The 14,966-nt window shown below is 38.7% G+C and overlaps 1 protein-coding gene across 3 annotated transcripts in view; it reads left to right on the top strand.

The window, feature by feature from the left end:
• The window catches only part of mpp2b (membrane palmitoylated protein 2b), a 95,647-nt gene extending 80,681 nt beyond the window's left edge, over nt 1–14,966 (top strand). For all 3 annotated transcript variants that reach the window (XM_041814874.1, XM_041814875.1, XM_041814876.1), the window contains 7 exons: nt 6,399–6,530; nt 6,637–6,739; nt 7,729–7,797; nt 11,041–11,202; nt 11,352–11,554; nt 11,962–12,090; nt 13,318–14,966. In XM_041814874.1, the coding sequence (XP_041670808.1) occupies nt 6,399–6,530; nt 6,637–6,739; nt 7,729–7,797; nt 11,041–11,202; nt 11,352–11,554; nt 11,962–12,090; nt 13,318–13,494 (975 nt within the window). In that variant the 3' untranslated portion in view covers nt 13,495–14,966. The remainder of the gene's footprint in view (nt 1–6,398; nt 6,531–6,636; nt 6,740–7,728; nt 7,798–11,040; nt 11,203–11,351; nt 11,555–11,961; nt 12,091–13,317) is intronic.

Below are 14,966 nucleotides of genomic sequence, written 5' to 3'. Positions count from 1 at the left end.
AGGGAGCAGCAAAGCGCAGCCAAGCAAGAGCAGTTTAAATATGGCCGCATGAGTGTGATTTACCAATAGCCTGCTTAGAATGAATTAGCTTGCTATCAGCTGATGAGGGCTTGTGTGAGATAAGCTGATCTCAGTTATATGGCAGCGCTTGACTCTGTGACCTTACTGAACTAGTGCTGTACACTTGATTTGCTGTAACATGTAAGAGGCTATTTGTATAGATATGGTTTTGGTGTGCCTTGATCTTAGGTGTGCCTTGGGCAAGAAAAGATTGAAAACCACTGGCCTACAGGCTGTAGGCAGCCAGTGTTATGGTGCAATGCCACCACCCACTATGTTTTTGTAGAATACTTTTCTTTGTTTTTCCAATACAAGGAAAAATACACACAAAGACTAGAAACAAATGTTAGAACAAATTTACAGGGGTCACCCTCCCAAAGTTTCTCACTTCAAGCAGTCTCTTCTGCACAGCAGATATCCCAACCTGACCTTTTTTGCCTAAGATGATTTACTCTGGCACTGACAGTGGGTCTTTACTTTGTTTCTCAAACAGTGGGTTAGTCTTTCCAGGATATATTTCTTCTAAAATGTCAAGCTATTGTGCTTTGGTTCACTTTTACACTAGCTCCTTATAATAGCCATTTCCAAGCAGGTTAAAAGATCCTGGAAAGATCAGTATCCTTGTTTTGAATTATATCGCTGGGAATGAGGCCAAAATATAGAAACTTAGGATCCTTGAGGATCCTGCAACATAAAATCTCCTCATGAATCAAAATAACCGTATCCCAGGATGTTTGTAGTTCTATACAGAACCAGAAAATTTGCATGTGATTGGCATTCGTATGACCACATCGTCTTCAACAATGTTATGTGAGATTATTTTTTTTTTAACAATTCAAAGCGTAACAAAGAAATGCATTACATTCTTGAGCCTAATTCCCTCCACCTATAAGAGCTAGAGGATGTCTGCTGTGTTGTTCACATAGAAAACCAGTCACACTAATAATCAGTTCTTCCAATTTAGATTTTACGTGCCATCCACTTTGTGAACAAACTACACAACAGCTGTATCTCATTTCAAGGGTCGCGTTCTTCGAAGGACTTTGAATGTAACATGCACACATTGCCATCCCATTAAACAACATATCCTTGGGATGAATCTTGGGCTATGCTAGGTCAAGAAGGGGTCCCTGCAGGGATCCTTCATTAACTGGGAAAAATAGGGAGCATGTATTGGCTGCATTATAAGCAGCCTCTGAATAGTTACTGCCTTCATTGTGTTGTGTTACAATGGGCTTTCAAGTGTGCCTTTCAAAGGTTGCAGCCCCTAAATAAGGACACAGCCATAGACTTTTATTGTCTCTTTTTCCTGGAGCAGGCATCTGTGACCCACTGTAAACAACTCTGCCAGCCATTTTGGATCCCAGTCCACCAATGTAGGGCCATGGCCCTACAAGAACAGATGCTTAAAACACTCCAAAGAGTCACTATGATCCCATGCTAAGGCTGGAGGAAGCTTACATCCTAGTTGCTGAGCCCTAAACAGCAATTGAATTTGTGTTTGATGTCAGTTTACATGTTAGCTAATGTTATTTTCTCCATTATGATCATCAGATGAAATTATGTTGTCTTGTAATAAATTTTATGTCCTATTAGCACCAAATTTGCTTAGTATTTTTTACTTTTGGTGAATTTTAGCATGCTTCACAAGACAACAAAATAAGCAACCATGCCATGATAATTAAAAAAAAAAACATTCACATTTTAAGATACAAGATAAAATCAAGTGAATTTGGGCAGATTAGCTGAGATGAAAGAAAAATGTACACTGTATTAGAAAAAAAGTTATAATGTAAAAACTGTGATTTTGGGCATGATGTGATACCAGCTTTTAGCTCAGAGTGTCCTTGCATATGGCCTTACAGAACCCTTAGCAATGCTAAACACTCTTTTATATTATTACATGGGCTTTAAACAAGCATGTGAGATCAGAGAGAAGGATGCAAAATACCAAACTCAAATTGGCAGGCTTACATAAGAAAGAAAGGTCTTTACATTTAAAGGAAAAATCCAATTTCCAGCTTTTCTCTCCTTCTGTGTTCTGTTAAAACCTCTGAAGTCTAACAGCTAGTCTGGCAGAAATCACCTTAAATTGCTTTCATGTAAAAAAAAAAAAAAAACTTCATATGCTTCCATTTCTGAGGGTTATTCACCAAAGAGAGTGAGTCATGGATGTTTCTGACATTTCTAAAGAAGCAGGCTTTTCTGTAGGAACACATTTCTAAGGTAAATTGTCTCAAGACCTTCTGCTTTGTGCATCCAGTGAGCAGGAGTGTTTGGTTTTCATTTTCTGTGGCATCGGCTCTGGATATCTAAGTGTCCACTTGAACACTTAATCGTGTCTGTCTGTGAGAGATCTTAAAGAATGATTGGGCTGTGCTGTCACTGTATAGAGCAGTGTAGGTGGATGTACTTCAGGAGGAGTTGCAGTAATTAGAGATGTTCTCCAAAGTTCTCTCTGAATGTGATCCAGCTGTCTCTGTTTCACGCCTCGAGCCTGGTCATCGCATGCTGACTAAACTCTGCTGACAGCTCCCTTTGGCCATTTGAGACTGAAGAGTGTGCGTTTGTAAATGTGTTTGTGTCCTCACAGGAGAATGAGAAATGCACAGTACAGTAAGGGCTCTTTTCCTTTTTTTTTTTTTTTATTCGTGCATCAGTACGAGAAAAGCGTCAAGTACAGCAGAGGGGGAGGGGATGGTTACCATGGCTACAGATTTTGGCTCTCTCTTCATTTCTCGCTCTCTCTTTCTTTTTCTCTCTGCATGTCTGTCCGTCTCTCTCAGCCTCCTTGTCCTGTCAGTGGGGGTTGGGATCAGTTGGGATGCACGGTTCAGTGTATGAGCTGAATCCTGTGGCCTTGAGATGTCGGGAAAGTGAGAGGAGAGATGGAGTAGTGTTTAAATGTTCAAGGTTGTTGTGTAATGATGGGCATTTACTTGCCCAATCCATCAATAACCACAATACACCACAGCCCAGGCAGCATAGATATACACTCTTAGCCTGTTTATTCAGCTCAATACGCATTTTGTCTGCATTTACAGACAAGTTATTTTCTCCATTCAGGCCTTTTTGTATTATAAGTGCTACACAGGCAGTATAAATAAAATGTGACAGGATAATTTTAGGAAGATGAAGAGCACTGACAAAACCTTCAGCAGCAATGGCTGATAACATTAACAATGGCAAAATGCACCAAAATATATACCTGAATAGCCTTGTTGGTGGGTGTGGTGTCAGAGCTTTCTTTAAGTGTTGTTTGATATCAAAATTGTACTCTCACCTGTTGTTCTATACCTGTTAAACTACTTATTAAAACTACCTTCTAAGACCCTGCATGTACATATAAGGACATTAAATTCTGGCTTTCCTACAAAGTAGTACTCATTTATAGGTAATTATCCAGAATGTCCATTGAAGTTCAAATAATTTGCTTCAAGTGTTGAGAGAATGTGCAAAGAATTTTTCAGGAATTTTCATGGAAAATTGTGGGGAATTTGTTTGATATTTTTGGAAAATTGCTTGGAGGTTTCCAAGTGTTTTTTTTTTTTTTCTTATTTGATGGAGAGTTTCATATGGATTTCTGATGGATTTTTTGGGGAGGAATTTTCATGTAAATTTGGGAAATGTTTTGTAATTTTTGGGGAGAATTTGCTTGAAAAATTCCACATATTTTCATTCCAATTTGGGAATTTTTTTTTTGCAAATTTGGGGAATTTGATCAAGAATTTGGGAGGGAATGTCCTTTGAAATTTTTAAGAATTTTCATGGATATTTCTATTTTACTTTAGATGTTTAGGTGAATTTTCTGTCATTTTCGTGGATTTTTTAATGGAAAATTATCTGTTAATTTTTTATGAATCTGAAAATAAATTTTACAGGTAATTTGCTTAGAAATTTTTGTATACTTGCAACAAAAATGTATATGAAAGTTTTTGTGGGGAATTATCATTGGAATGTTTAGGCTTTATGATAGTTTCATTGAAATATTTTGGGTTTTTTTTTTTACTTTAAGAGTTTTAACAGACACTCTAGGTAATGTATCTGAAATGTTAGTAATTTCTGCTGATTTATTAATGGATCATTTCCAACAAATTCAGAACTTTTAGTGGAACTTTTGTTCAAGCTTGGCCATAACAAGTCCTTGTATCATTGACAGACACCATTTTTGACTGATGAAAGACCCCCAAAAGCTGACCAAGAGATCGATAGCCAAAACATAGGCTCAAAAAAACCTAACCAGTGCTGTTTTTTCTGTAGGGACAGGATCTTCAGGAGATTTCTGGAGATCGTTTTTGATTTAAAACTACATCCTTCTCAAAGCCAAGGCTGAGCTTACACTAGGGCCCACTTACCCCGAATCCAAATTCCAAATGAAAGCTCAGGTCTCAGGAGTCTAATATCTAATAAGTTAATTACATGGCAGAAACCAGGGCATTTTGGCATGTAGTCATTGTCAAAAAGGTCTGCTGAAGTTCAAATGGGAGATTGGGTGAGACATTTGATTTAAGTGACTTTGAATGTGTTGTGATTGTTTGTGCCAGACGGGCTGCTCTGTATTTTTCTCAAACTGCTGATCTTCTGGAATTTTTACACACAACCATCTCTAGAGTTTACGGAGAATGGTGAGAAAGAGAAAATATCCATTGAGTGGCAGTTCTCTAGACCAAAAAGCCTTGTTGATGGCAAAGGTCAGAGGAAATTGACCAGACCAGTTTGAGCTGATGGCAGGGCAATAAGTTGAAAGGTTGGAAGAAGAATATCAAACCCTGAAGCAGAAGGGCCACAGCAAAAGATCACACCGGGTGCCCCTCATGTCAGCTAGGAACCTGAGGTGACATTTTTGAATAATCCTCAAAAATTTTGAGGATTTTGGTTAATCCTGCACTTTGGTAACCTTGCAAAGCAGATGGATACGCCTGTTTCCTCTTTTTTCACTGGCGAATCCATCTTGCAAAGCTCCCATCTGAACTGTTTGGGCCCGGGTAGAAAGTGACAGGACCAATCAGTGATGAGGGGCAGTACTTTCAGGCGCGGCAGAGTCGTGACGTAAATTAGCAGCAGCAAGAGGCTGGTGCAGTTATGGAGGAAGAGCTTAGCGTGGATGCTGCCAAAGTGCCAGTTTTATCAGAACTTGACAGCATTTCTGTGTTAAAAGAAGAAGAAAGAACAGCAGTGAGTTTCTTGTCAAGAAGGACAAAAGTCAAGTACTTACATGTCTATAGTCACCATGTTTTGCATTATTCCTCGGTATCTGTGTATGCGCAGCTCAATACCGGCTACGTCACATGCTTTGTTGCTCTGATTGGCCCGTAGAGATGTGACAGACAGAACGTTCATCTGATCACACTCCGAGTTTTTTTTTCAAATCCTCTGCCTTTTCCCAAACGTTTCCTATCGAAGCTTTCAGGTTAGCACTTTGGCATTTAAGGGAAATTTTGTATCCTTCAGCTAATAATATAGGATGATGTCTCATAATATCATTTCACAGTATATCAAGTATCACTTAGTCAGTGTGTAGGGATGCTTAATCTTATTACTTTATTAATCTAATTCTTTTCTTTTTTTTTTAAATTGTGGTCCACACATTGAATATTGTTTCATTTTACGGTGTCAATAGTTACCCAATGACTCCCAACCATTATATACAGTGAATATTTTATAACCATGCAAAGCAGATGGATTAGCCAGATTCCACATCTGCCATCAGGCAGATCCATTATACAAAGTCTCAGTCTGAATTAATTGTGCCAGGTCAGAGAACAAACCAAACCAATCAGCAGCATTTCAGGAGAACAAGATGGTAGCTACAGTCAGGGCTTGGTGGTACAGGGAGTTGATATTAGTGGAGCCAATAAGCTCAGATGTAGCTATAGTATACCACATTTCTTTAAAATAACAATAAAGAATCACACTGAAAAGCTTTTCATGATGGAAAAGATGTTTTTTGCACTTCTCCTGACCAGCACCGGCATGAGTTTTATCCACCAACAAGCTCTGCCATTCATGAACTACGGCAGTGCCTGCCTGCTGAGCTCATGTTACTTACCAGAGCTGTGCATGTCCACTACCTTATTTTTCTTGTTGATCTGATTGGTCTGTAATGAATGTGACACAGAACGTTTGTCCAGTCACCTTCTGAGAATTTTTTGCAATGTTCTGCCCTTCCTTAACACTTTAAATTAAAGTTTTCCTAGATGAATGTGAAATATTCAGCATATACTATGCAATGGGTACAGTGAAACAGTCTATCTGGAGTGTTAGGTTAAATATTTTGTACACTATCAGTTAAATCCTTTATTGTGGTTGTTATTGTATTTGTGTCATTTGTTTACCAGGCCTTCGTAAAGTGTCACTTTGACTACGATCCATCCCATGATAACTTGATTCCCTGTAAGGAAGCTGGGCTGAGCTTCAACAGTGGTGACATCCTGCAGATTTTCAACCAGGAGGACCTCAACTGGTGGCAGGTCAGCACACCCTCCAGCACATTAAAACATATTCAACATTTTTTTTTTTTTTTTTACTTGTTCTCTTGTCTGCTCACCCTTTGTGTGTGCATGTTTCCCCTCACAGGCCTGTCATATAGAAGGAGGCAGTGCAGGTCTGATACCCAGTCAGCTGCTGGAGGAGAAGAGGAAAGCATTTGTGAAGAGAGATCTAGAGCTCACTACCACAGGTACGCTACTCTCAGCAGTATGCAGCCGAGCCAACAGAGCACCCCTCATTATGCAGATTCCACATAGGCCGCACAAACACACCGGCAACAAAGACAACATCTGTTCTTTTCCATATCATACAAGCATTTCATCCCCTCCCATCTCACTTCTCCAGTCCGTCTGTGAGCACCCAAGAGCTGGTAATGAGCAGTGGCATGACTCAGGGGCCCAGATCCAATCTGCTGGTTATTAAGCTGCAGGGTCTGCCATTCACAAACTGAAGGATAGAGGGGTTGTGATCAATAATCATCTCTTCTCTCTTATGAGATGTGGAGTGACAACAAGGCTGTGATCTGTTAGATGTATGTGTGTCCTGAAGAGCAACTAAACAGGTGGTGAGTCAGAGCTGCATGCCCTTCACTTTAGGAAGGAAGATGACAGCCCAAATGTTGTGCCCTTGGAGCCTGTGGAGGACACATCTGTGCTTGCACATCTTACATTTGTTATGCTATGAGAGCATGCCTTAAATGAAGAATTTAACAGCTTAAATCTGCAGTTTGAAGTCTGAAATTATTACCCAATTCATGACATGAGAGCAGCAATCAGACTGCAAGGTTTATATGTAATTGTTGACCCAATTTGAGGAGTAGAAATCTTGCATGAAATAAAAATGTAGCTTGTCTTTGCGCCCATGTTTGCCTCGATTTGCAAAGACAATAGTCTCCTCAGGAGCAAATTAATCTGCCATATTGAGCAGATCCTCCAGTCACAGGTGTTCTCTTACAGCAAGTCTGTTACATACACTCATAAGTGTTGGTGCACATTGCCCCCTAGTGGTCTTCCTCCCTATAACCTCCTAAGATGTTGGATTTATGAACTGGCAGTGCTTTCAAAGGCACTTCACCGTCATTGTGCCGCATTTCAACAAGGATGTTTTTTTCAAGTGGTTGGCAGAGACATGTGCCAAGATTCGAGGTTTACCTTTTTTGTATGTTTGTTTCCTATTCAGGTCCTCTATGTGCAGGAATGGGGGGCAAGAAGAAAAAGAAGATGATGTATTTGACAACGAAGAATGCAGGTACCCAAAGCACATCACAGCTTTACTTTGGTTAAATAATCATTGTGTTTATTTAGTGTGGGAACTGCTTAACAGGCAGTTACACATTATCTTGGACAGTTTCTACCACCCACTCTATGATTTGATATTTAAGCACTGGAGTAAAAAATGATAGCTTCTATGAAGTGCTTGTCAAAATTCTTATACACTTAATGGAGTCACATACAGAAAATACAGAAAGGAAGCAATGTACTCAAACACTAGAGAGTGTGTGAGCCAGCAAGCAGCTAAATTTTGGATTTTCTAAAATTTTTGGGTGATGAGCCATATAGAAGGCTGTTGCAGTAGGTGACTAATGAATGATAAATATGTGTATCAGAGTTTTGGCAATAGAAAAGAAGGCTGAGATGATTAGTGTACTGTATATGGGATCAAAGAGGGCAGTTATGGTGATATGACTGACATGTTGATGAACGAGTGGTTGCTGTTGGAAATGACTCCAAAGTTGCAAATGTGATAGAAACAGGATGGAGTCGCCAACGGTGAGGCAGAAGTTTTGGACATTGGACCTGTCTGATTGTAGGAATGGGCAGATCCACCCTTTTTAGTCCCAGTCCGATTCTAATACATACAGTATGTACCGATACCCAAAATTAATTAATTAATTTTTTTTATCATAATTATTTTTCTTGTTGTTTTGGTGGTATTCTGTGTAAGGTTACACTAAGCTCTTCAAGTTATCTTAAAACAGAAATTATATCTGCAAAAAAAAAAAATGATTCAACTAAACAGGATAACAGGATACATCTAGGGAGTATTGCAGCAGGAAGCAACAAAAAACAAAAAACAGTAAGCTGCTACTGAAGGCCCTACATTACCTGAAATATCTACAACTTTTACAACAACAACTCAGAAGTACCACATTTATCATTGATTTAACTTAGCTTTTGTGTTTACAGTCAGCCTTGCTATCACTCTTTATAGACCGCCTTTCTGACCTCGCTAAACGCCACAGCCTGCTTCTTTGACTCATCGTGAACTTAAAACAAGGGAGTCATGAGTTAAACCACACCTTTAAACTGTTGTTTAATCTGTTGTAATACAAGTCACTACAGCTCATAAAAAAGCCACAGACAGGCCAACAGGGACGCTCGCTTCATTTTGCGTTATTAAAGACATTAAACTTCAAGAGCTGAAAACAAACCTTTTTCCCCATTTACTGTGGCTGTGCATTTGGGTTGTTATCTGACTGCTCTTGTTCATTGACAACCTTTTCTCCAAGAGAAAGACTCGACTAAGACTAGCTAAAAATAGATCTTTGTTGACTAAAACTGACTTAAAGAAAGTTTAGTTGTTGTCAAGATGACTAAAACGGGACTATAATGTAATTTAGTTTTTGTCAGACGTTCAAAATCCATGATAATTCTCCCTGTCAAAATACAATGCATGTGTATCTCTTCTGCCTCTTAGCTGTAGAAAGCAGGGGCCCAGGTATGGCAGAGTTCATAGAACACACTGCCATGATTTGGTACCGGATTCATGTTTTAGTCTTTACTAAAAGTTTTTGTCAACTAAAGCTAGACTAAAACTATAAAAGGGTGAAAATGACTAAAATGTAACTAAATTAAAAGACATTTAATCTAAAGACTAAGACTGAGACTAAAATTAAAAATAGCATCCAAAATTAACACTGCCAGTCATATATCCGATATGAAAATAACATAAATATTGGAACAAATACCAATGGAGTACTTGGTACTGAGTACAAATATAAATAATACATGACAATATTATTACAGTTTTTCAGCTTATTTTGAAAATGTGTTTTATTTCAATAAGATCCAACCCCCGAATACCCCCCCCCCCCCCCCCAATCTCCCCGTCTATGCATGATTTGCAAGTACAGACAACTTTGCCTAGCTGTTTAAATATTTAGTAGAGGACATTATACTGTCAAATTATAGTATATGGGGGGCAAGATATAGATATAAGATATATAGGTAATATTTTACACAGCAACTTCTTTGGCTTGGTATCAGCATCTGGCATCATATCCAAGCTTCCTTAAAAGAGGGGAAAGAAAGTAAAGCATTTTTTTGTTTTTTAACCTTTATTTAACCAGATAAATCCCATTGAGATCAGGATCTCATTTACAAGCATACAAAGCATTCTTGGGCCCAAAGCCATAGAGGTTAGCAAAGACATGGTCCATCCTAAATTGTGGTTTAGCCCACTGGACCTGTCCAGGAGGCAAATGTTAACCAGGGTCGAACACTAAAGATCCTATGTGCATACGTTGATATGATCAAGCAGGTCTTTCAGTATCAATGCATCCCTACTTGCATCCATGTTTTTTATTGCAATAAGACAGTTAGTCAGTGGGAAATGGGGTCTTGTGGTGATAAGCTTGGTTTGAGATGTAGATGTCGGCGTTATCAACAAAGCAGTGGAAATGAAGACCATGTTTACATGGGTGTTACCAGGACGGCTTGAGACAAAGAAGCAGTGGAGGAAATGCACTGTTGACATTTTCTGTGATATATGTACATGTGCTAGACTCATCCCCCCAAAAGGAAGCCAAAGGACGCCATTTCTACCTGTGGCCACTGACTTCACTGTCAGAAGCTTTAAAACCTTTCTTATCGATTTCTTATTTTTACTTTGCATCCAAAGAAGATAAAGATCAGTTAAACAATCCAAATGCATCATACAGAAACTTAATGGGAGAAATTATTTTTTATTAATCAAACTGCATAATACACTATGCACTGAGACTAGATGATAATTTGTATTGAGTGCTTTTATTTCTGTTTCATGTGTATTTATTTTTTTCCTGTAAAATTTAAATTGATAACCCTGGCCTTAATTCGTTTCAGTTGAAGCTCCAGCTGATCTCTAACCTTTTGTCTCTCACTGGCATTCATAATAGCATTATTCTGTCTTTCTGAGACAGTTGTTGGAAGTTCTTAAGTTTTTGTATCTTGTTGCTTTTTCTCTTTCATTAGGATCCAACAACTAATGACACACTAAGTGCACAGAAGCCTATTTGAGTCCTGCTTATGTAATGAAAACATGCAGCAACATCCTTCTAGTTTAGGGGCTTACATTTGAATTGGTCTTTAATTCGCAGTTTTATCATATTAAAATAATTTTGATTTTTGCACTCAAGTCTTTTCTTTATACTTAAATTCAATTAGAGCAACTGGTATGGCTTAATTAATACAGTAATTTCAATATCGTTCTGAAATCACTATTTCATACTAGAATTCGATCGCCACGAGTTGAGGATATATGAAGAGGTCGCCAAAGTCCCGCCCTTCAGGAGGAAGACACTGGTTCTAATTGGTGCCCAAGGGGTTGGCCGTCGCAGCCTGAAAAACAAGCTGCTGGTGTCTGATCCCCAGCGATATGGAACTACTATCCCCTGTGAGTGCAGCCATTTATGATCACACTAAAACACACACAAAGACAGAAGACAAAACAAACAAAACCTGCAACAGTTTTCTCTTCTTTGTGTCGTTTTGCTTAGTGTCTGCTGATATGCTGTGATCTATTTTGGCTATTTTTCTCCTCAGTTACCTCCAGAAAACCAAAGGTGGACGAGCGGGACGGTCAGATGTACTCTTTCATGACCCGACATGAAATGGAGTGCGATATCAAAAATGCTCGTTTCTTGGAGCATGGCGAGTATGATGGTAACCTGTACGGCACTAAAATCAACTCCATACACGAGGTGATAGAAATTGGAAAGATCTGCATCCTGGACGTCAACCCACAGGTAGACAAAGCTCATGTACTTAGCTTCTTTTTCTTTCCCTCACTTGCATATATTCCCCTTCCAAATTTTTACCTGTTATTTGCCACATTCTCCAATGTAAATGACTTGGGCTTAAAAATTCTAATTTATAACCAATTATGCCCAGCTTGATGCTACTGGAATATTTCCAGGCTGAGCACATCATCAATATTTATCAAAAAGGATCTCTTAATGATGTGCATTACACGCTGGAAACACTCAGCTAATCTTATTTACACACATTAGCTTGATAAATTTGTTGGATGGAGATACTGCGGTTGCATTTTAATCACATTCTCAGTTTTATAATTTATGCTAGTTTCATCCGTCCCCATTTCTGCTGCTTAGTGATGCAGTGGTGTTGAAATGTTAAATGTTTCTCTCTGCAGGCTCTCAAAGTGCTGCGGACGTCAGAGTTCCTGCCCTACGTCGTGTTCATTGAAGCTCCAGATTTTGAGGTTCTCAAAGCGATGAATAGGTCGGCTATTGAGTCTGGAGTGGTCACGAAACAGTTAACAGTGAGTGTCTGGACCCATTCATTAAGTTAGTCATCTCTAGTTCAGCAAAAAGGCTTGTTCAGGAAAGCTTTTCTTACCAACTTGAAGTTGTCTGGTTACTTTACATTAGGGATGCTGTCTCTGTTTTATTAATGTCTGGGCTGACAGCGATTACTTGTCTGTATTTAGATGATAAGTTGGATTTAGCATTATTTGCTTTGGACCTGCACAATTTAACAAAATCATGCAATGTACAAAAACATAGTTTTTAATTGTAATAAATTATGAAGTACCATTAATGAAAACAAATTAAAGAGTAAATATAAGCTGAGTCCAAAACAAACCACTGGCATGGCAGCTTCCAAATGCATTTTATACTATGTAAAATACATTTGATCGAAAATATCCAGGGTTTCCACTAGAGGTTGGATTCTGCCCAAAGCCTGGGACTGGCCTGATGTGGCTTGTGGCCCGGAACCAGGTTGGGCCAGGATTTTTAAGCTCACCCTGGCCCTGCTTGAGGGGAGTCAAAGACATCCTGTCACACTGTACATCGCAGAATAACTATGTATTACCCCATATTGTATTTTTAGGTTTTTGTCCATTAATCTTATTTTACTTCTTAATTTTCTACTTCAGAACAACTTCCCTCAGTACAGACTCACAGCACAACTTGTTAGGGTGCTGCCTCAGTAAGTAAGGCAAAGATGTGGCATCTTTAAAACAACTCAGAATTGTTATTATAAAAAGCCTACGTATAAAAAAAATTTGGGGTTTAAATCTGCTATTGGGTCATAACATGCACCGGCTTCGATAGGGTCAGGCTGGAATTCTGCAATATTAAAACAGCTTCCCATAATTGTTAAACACTTAATGAATCATAGCTTATATTGACAAGTTTTGTAGCTTTAATTAACAATCATAGAGAAAAGCTTATTGGTTGAAAAAACAAAACAGCCCTTAACAGCCAGTGGTCCTGCTTTAAGTACAGTGTCCACTGCCAGATTTCACTCTGCACACTGAAAAAGTGCAACAGAAATGCATCACAAGAAAGCTTGTTGTGTTAGTAATTGGAAAACTTAATGTGTTTGACTTACTTGGCGTAAAGGAGCGCTAACAAGAAAAGTTACACTTCCTCTGTTCAAATTATGCACACTAATTTGACTTCAGTGTTTACTCGGTTCTACCCTCCAAGTAATTTTCTTCTCATTGCTTTTGAATCATCTAATTGCCCTCTTTTCTCCATAGGACTCTGAGCTAAAGCGGACAGTGGATGAGAGTGAACGCATTAAGCGGGCTTATGGACATTACTTTGACCTCTGCATCGTAAACGACGGCCTTGACGCAGCGTTCAGGAATCTTCGGTTAGCACTGGAGAAACTGTTGACGGAGCAGCAGTGGGTTCCGGTCAGCTGGGTGTTCTGAGTGTTGACAAAAGTGTCACCAGAGGACGATCAAACACTGGTAGCTCCAGAGGGACTTTTTCCATGCAGTTAATGTCGGTGGGCGTCTGTAGTGAAGGGTTGAGTGTCATGATTCAGTGCTAATGACCAGCCTCATGTAGAGCGTTTTTGTACAAACTTAGTGTTCCTCTGTTGAGCCTGTATTTTATTTTGAAGTTATTTTATTGCTATCTGTTGAGGAGGATTTAGAGTTGATCCTAAGGTTTAGTGCAATAGTGTGAGTGAGCGTGTGTGCGTTATAATCAACGTGAAAGTAGACTTAGAAAAGAAAAGAATATATTTGGCAGGCAGCAGTGCTCTATGAAGGATATTAAACTTTATAGCCTTTCCTACTTTATGTAGTGTAATGTTTACATTTGACTGGTAGGACGGATTTGTTAAAGGAAAGATACCAAATGTCATATTTGTATTAAATTCTCTCTATTTTACCATGTTATCTTAAAGTATGATTGTACATGTCCAGAAATGTGCTTTATCTTGTATGTCTTCACTCTTTTCCAAACTGAACAGCAATAGATAATTTAAAACTAAAACATAAATGCAATACATGTACGCACACGCTCACAAGACACGGATAAATACTTCACACAATGAGAACATTTCTCATTCATCAAGTCTAAAATCTGTTTCTTTTAAATGTCAATTATTTGTTGTCTTTCGCCGGTGTTTGTTGGACAACGAAAGGATCAATCATATGGATCAAAAATGTCCAACAGCTGCCTGCTTGATTCTGTTGGAGTTGTATTTGTAGCACTGAGAACATTTAAACTCTCAAAGAAAAACAATAAAGAAAAACTGAAGAAGACGTAGCCTACAGTATGCACTGATTGTACAATGAAGGCAAACATTTTCCTTTTTATTTCAGGTTGATTGAAGCTTTGATTTTTGGATGTTAAATATTCATCAGTGGCTTCAGATTTAGATTTACTTTTGCCTTAACGTGGTTTCAGAGCCAAGGAAACACTCAATCACTGTTCCGTCTTAGAAATAGGAAACATAACACTGGTAACTTCTTAAATATATACTCTATTTTCCCTTAACGTGTAAGAAGAAGTGTACTGTAATAAAGATAATATAGTCTAACATAGAGAAACACATGGTGCTTTGATGATTCAACTGGTGTTTAGATGACTACACTGTAGTTTGATGTTCGTACAAAAATCTATTAAAATTTAACATGTTGAGAACAACGCTTCACTGTCTACAGTTAATACTAATTATTTTAAAGTTTAAATTACAGCTTTATAAAAAATAAATTACCATACTCAAACATTGAGACTTAAGTTAAAATGACGTGCAGGCTGTAGGTTCATGGTGTAGCCTCTGTAGGTGTGGGTGGTTGTGGGTGCCGGCTGAGGAGGATGATGGAGTTGGTTGCATCCAGTGATGGGGTGCCAGTGGCAGCGTTATCGGATACATCTCATAGGCGGGTGG

The sequence above is a fragment of the Cheilinus undulatus genome, linkage group 20 (assembly GCF_018320785.1).
Source record: "Cheilinus undulatus linkage group 20, ASM1832078v1, whole genome shotgun sequence".
NCBI lineage: Eukaryota > Metazoa > Chordata > Actinopteri > Labriformes > Labridae > Cheilinus > Cheilinus undulatus.
The sequence above is the reverse complement of the archived record's forward strand: the minus strand, read 5'-3'. Positions and strand labels throughout refer to the sequence as shown.